The sequence below is a fragment of the Aythya marila genome (assembly GCF_965140915.1).
Source record: "Aythya marila genome assembly, chromosome: 1".
Classification (NCBI taxonomy): Eukaryota; Metazoa; Chordata; class Aves; order Anseriformes; family Anatidae; genus Aythya; species Aythya marila.
Genome location: NC_139042.1, coordinates 191,425,744 through 191,431,295, shown reverse-complemented (window position 1 = coordinate 191,431,295; position 5,552 = coordinate 191,425,744). Strand labels below are relative to the sequence as shown.

The 5,552-nt window shown below is 41.2% G+C and overlaps 1 protein-coding gene across 1 annotated transcript; it reads left to right on the top strand.

Moving 5' to 3' along the window:
* The first annotated feature begins 72 nt into the window (after positions 1 to 72).
* On the top strand, positions 73 to 4,226 carry TPRKB (TP53RK binding protein). Its single transcript, XM_082751959.1, has 4 exons — positions 73 to 442; positions 1,115 to 1,237; positions 1,530 to 1,706; positions 2,103 to 4,226. The coding sequence occupies exons 1-4, from the start codon at positions 278 to 280 to the stop codon at positions 2,184 to 2,186; spliced, it is 549 nt and encodes a 182-aa protein (XP_082608085.1). The 5' UTR covers positions 73 to 277; the 3' UTR covers positions 2,187 to 4,226.
* The last annotated feature ends 1,326 nt before the right edge of the window (positions 4,227 to 5,552 follow it).

Below are 5,552 nucleotides of genomic sequence, written 5' to 3'. Positions count from 1 at the left end.
GGACGGACAGGGGGAAGGAAGAATGGACGGAGGAAGAGGAGGAGGAAGAGGAGGAGGAAAAGGAGGAGCCAGGCGCAGGCTCCCGCTGCTGTGCAGGAAGGAGGGCGTGGTGCTGCAGGCGGATCGGGGGTTTTTAGGGGTGCCGCAGCCGGTTTTTCCCCCTTCACCAGCACCCCTAGGCGGGTGCATGCAGTGAGGGCTCTGTTTGCTGTGAGAAAAGGGCGAAAGGGTCCCACAGCCCTGCGGGCAGCAGCCCCACGGCCGCCCAGCCTCGGGCATGGAGGCGCCCCGTGAGGCGGGGCTGGAGCTGCAGCAGGAGCTGGAGCTCTTCCCCGGCCGCAGCGTCGCCCTCCTCCTCTTCACCGGCGTGCAAAACGCGGCCGCCCTGCGGAGGAAAGCCATGGAGGGGGCCGTGGAAGGAGCGCTCCTCAACCCCGCCATGGTGAGGGGGGCCCGGTGCTAGCGGGGGGCGGTGCGGAGGGGCCGCCGGGCGCCCCCCTGCAGGCGCCATGGCGGGGCCGCCACGGGGCCGCTGCCCCCGCGGGGCCCTTCAGCGTCGTGCGAGGGTTTCTGTGTAAAACATGCTGCCAGGGAAGGATGAGAGGCATAAAAAGGTGTCTTCTTGGTTCCCGTGGCATCTGATTTCCTGGAGTTATTTAAATGTATCTCCACCTGCGGAATGTATTATGAGCTGTGCGCTGCTCTTGTCAAAAATCAGTGGTGTGCGGAGCCTTCGTGCTCGTGTAAACTCCTAACTACTTGCTGAACCGATTGTTTGTTGTCACTAGAATTAGCAAAGCAGTAGTCATGAAGAAAAACAAGATTTGAATCTGTCAACTTACCCATAGGAGATTTATTAACGCGATTATTTTTCATAAGATTCCAGTAATCTGACTGAGAGTGTAATCATTGTTTTTACATCAAGCATTGCCCCTCTCAGTAAGCCATCCCATTCGCTTTGGAAGAACAAGAATTTTTAAAAACATAAAGTACACTTAATTGCTCACTCTTAAAATTACAGACTCAAGCCATCGAAGTTATTTGGTCAGGTGTTTTTTTTCAGAGTTCAGAATATTATGTTGAATTTCTGTTTAATTTATGTCATATTTTACAGATCGTAGATCCTTTTCAAGTTCTTGTGGCAGCCAACAAAGCAGTTCATCTACAAACGATAGGTAAAATGAAGACCAGATCTCTCAACGCAGAAATTATTTTCAGCCTTTCACCAAACAACAATGTAAGATTTACTGATCAAATATCATTTTTGCCAAAAAAGCTTGCTAATAGCCCTGCAGCCAGACTAAATACAGGTATCCACCTAACAGTTTACCTGGCATACTAATAAAAGTTACTGTTATTTTTATTAACACTAATATGCTGTTATTTCTTGTAAACTCATCAGAATTCCATTATCATAAAATGTTTGTTAATTTATACTTCGGGTTTATTTGATCCAGTAGCTGAAAAGATTGTTTAGATGTAGTGAGAAAATGACTTGCAGTATTTTGATCAGTTCCATCTTTTCTTAGATTTCAGATGCATTTAAAAAGTTTGGCATTTCAGACAGCGACACAGCAGTACTCATTGTTCTGGTTGTAGACAGAGAAAAACCTCTAAATCTGGAGGATATAGCATCTCATGTAGAAGGCCAACAGGTTGCTCTAGATGAACTTTCCCAACTGACAGACACTGCCAAAGTTAAAAAGGTATGTAAACAAAAGAGGTGACTGGGGTAGAGAAAAGAAATAAATTACATAATTGTCTATTTATATGCTTCAATTTACATAATTCACATAGGGTTTGTTTTTCTTTAGTAAGACTGAAAACTTGTTTTACATGCAACTTTTTCTTATAATGCTTTTTTACTCTGGAAAAAAAGTTGTAGTCCTAATGGTCTGACATCACAAATTTTAAGTTATCAAATTCTTAATGTTGTCAGAAAATTGAAACATAAAAAATGAATTCCAGATTCATTTTGATTTTCTAGGGGGAAATCTTTGTGTGTGTGTACTTTTTTTAAATGTATGCAATGGACTTTTCTTCCTGCCACAGCTTTCATGTTTTTCTTTCTTTTTTTTTTTTTTGTTTTTGTTTTCCTGCAGATGTACAAGATTACTCCACAGGAAGAAAAAATGGGCACCTTATTAGACAGTATTGTTTGCAGAATGTCAACAAAAGATGTTTAGCGAAAATGTGGAAATAAATTTATTTTGAAGGAAAAAGTGGACTTCTGAAGATGTAAAAACACTTTGCAACTCTGTATCTCAAGACAATATGGTGTAGTACTGAGTTGTTGGTTACATCTGAGCTTTAACTGAGTAAGCTTGGATGTGGGGGTTATCCGGGCTGTATTCTAAGCACAGAGATTAGTTTGGCTGTGCTAAGCAGAATTTGCCATTGACAAATTGTCCATTTTCCTAATGATAAAATATGACTTTTGCCAGAACCTTAAGCTCATCATAAACAGAAAGTTTGGAAATTTGTACTTACTTTTTTTTTTTTCAGCAAATGTTCTGTTATCCCTCCAAAGGTTTCAGATATTTTTTATCAACCCTACCTTGATTTGATACCTGAATTTGATGGACAATATCATTTTAATGATACTACTTCCAGATTTTTCTGTCTCTGTAGTGTGAAGTATTGCTGATGGCCTAGGAAAATGGAAAGTTTCTATAAACTGTCTTCAGTACTGTCTTTCTACTAATGGGACAGTCATTGTCCAGCATTTGGGAAAAGGAATGGGGGTGCATCATGGCACCCAGCAATGTGTGCAGAGGTGCAATGTGGAGCAGGGGTTTCAGTGATGTGCTGAGGAATGATTAAGGTCAGTATGGATGGTGTTAGCACTAGACAATCTCATGTCATCGGATGCAGTGTTGTGCTGAAATACTGCTGTATTGCTGAGTTATTTTAGTGTTAGGTTTAAAGGATAATGAGAGCTTCTTTTACTGTATAACACCAAGCGGCAGTGCTGACATCTGAAAGCTTGGTTCCAGGTACAGAATTCACAGAGAAGTTTGCACCGTAGATTTACTCACTTTACATTGTGGATATAATTTACGTGGCATTCCAAAAGAATTGTTGAAATAATTTTGCTTGGCAGAACCACTGTTAGGAAAGAGCATCAAAGGCAGCTAAAGAGAATGCTGATTTCCAGCAGTCACCAGGTCTGAGTGCCCTGAGTATCATTTGATCACAGGCACCCTGATTAAGACAAATGACTGTCCTAATTAGGTAGCAGTCTTTAGTTTACTGTTATGCTTTATTGTTTTTCTGGGACATGTATAAAACTGTATATTTCTCTGCATTTTTTTCCCGATGTTCTGAGTTGTTAGGTTTTTTGTACTGTAGCCCTGTGATGGAAGCATTCTTAGGACATTATTATGGGTTCAAATCCTTCTTCTGGACTGTTGCAATTAGAGATCTTAAAGAATTGATTAGAGGTCCTTTGCAGCCATTTTTTCCAGGATATAGCCAATACTTAGCAAATGCTAAGGGAATGGCAAGGTTTATCAAAATAAAATATTCAAGAGAAGTGGGTGTGCTGATTTCTTGATATGAAAATGGTTTTACAGAATGTGTTATCCTTTCTAAAGGAAATGTGAGGCATTATTAAGAGATGGAGCTTAGGCAAGGCTTGAGTCTTCCTGACATAAAATGTGAGTTACATCAGCATGGCAGAATGACTGTGGAAAATAAAAGACTTGTTTTTATTTTATAACAGTCCAGTTGGTACATGGAGTATGTCATCAGATTTGCTGGCTCCACTGCTGACATCGGTTTGAGTAGTTTAGAATAACAGCAGACAGGTATGCTTAAACCACAGCCTTTTTTGAACATGTGTAAATCATCAGTCTGGTCTGGTTAATATAAAAGAAATATTAATGAAAAGATCACTGTGTAATAACCGATACACACATTCCAAACGTGGGTTCTCAGTTTTTAATTCTAGTGAGGTTACTTCATTGGTGTAGAACCCATAAGTAGTTTGTTACTGTTGTCATGTATTCCGAGTTAGATTATGAAAGTGATTTACTGTGGGAGCTGTTTTCCTGGGTGGATTTACAGGGAATGATTTCAAGAGCTGTAGACTCCATAACATTCGGTCAGAGAGGTGATTTGGATCTGTTGACAGAGAGGGACTGTGCCATCACCCTACTTGACCACATTTTTCCCCTACCCATGACTGCGTTATCAACTTATTTACAAAAATAAAAACAGTAATAAATGTAGATTCTGTTGACCCTGCAAATTTCTGTTTGTCTTTCTGAATACATTAAATATTAGTGAGTTTATTCCTATAATTTAACTGTTAGTCAACTACCCCTTCTATCCAGCAAGGCAAAAGTTTGAGAAAAAATATTTAACACTTTGTAACTTACAGTATTGATGCATCCAAGCCAGCCTAGATACATTTAACAGCTTAAGATACTATTTGATGGTACAGATAAGCCAGTCTAAGAGTCCACTCTTGCTGGAAGGCCGTGGTCTGATTTCCCCTTTGATTCACGTTCTCACAATTTTCCTCGTTTGTCCCAGCATGCGTTGGACTAGCTACGTCAAGTCAATTTGCAGAACAGTAATCCAAAAAAGAAGTGGGTTGCTTTCTGCCACATTAACGTGCCAAGTCAGGAGAGCCAGCATGGGAGCAGTGAAAGGGTACGTCTAGAGAGAAGAACACCCCAGCTGTCCCAGCATTTCCACGGCTGTTCCCAGCGCTGCCTTAGCCATCAAGTGCGACTCTGCTTCTTTGTCAAAAAACGTGGCTAGCCACTGGGGCAAAAGTGAGCCACCAGTTACCATGTTCTCTCTCAGGGTGGTGCCATTTATTCTGCTAGTAATCTTTAATATGACTTCTTTGTTCCATTTCACAGAATCACAGAAAGGCTGAGGTTGGCAGGGCCCTCTGGAGGCCAGCTGCTCTAACCCCTGCCCAAGCAGGGACACCCAGAGAAGCCTGTCCAGGACCATGTCCAGATGGCTTTTAAGTATCTCCAGGAAGGGAGACTCCACAGCCTCTCTGGGCAGTTGAATTTCATTTATTAGGAAACTTAATTCAGTACAGTCTTTCACACACAAAGAAATCTTACAAGTACACCTGTCCTACCTCTGAAAAGTACAGTACTAGATTGCTTTCAGAGTCCTCAGTATAACTGAGAGTACTTTTCCACAAAGCTCAATGATGAAGTCTGAGATATGATTATGGAGGAATCTGAAAGAGACGTCTTGTGATCAACATCAGTGCAGCAAGTGATTATTCCCCACTCTCCTGCTGCATTGCAATCCTTAGCTAAGGAGAGTGGGGAAAAATCATGAACACAATCTTTTTATAAGGAGGCTGTGAAAGGTACATTCTGCTTTCTCAACTTCATGGTGACCCCTGCTCCCCTTTTTTTTGGTGGTATCTCAAATTCCAGATACCTTTATGTATTCTTCAAGAAAATAGAGATTTTTTTTAATGAAGATGAAAATTTGGTGGTTTTCAAACCATTGAACTTTCTGCTATGTCCTCTGAACTTTCATGTTTTCTTCTCCTCTATCATAAGGTGAGA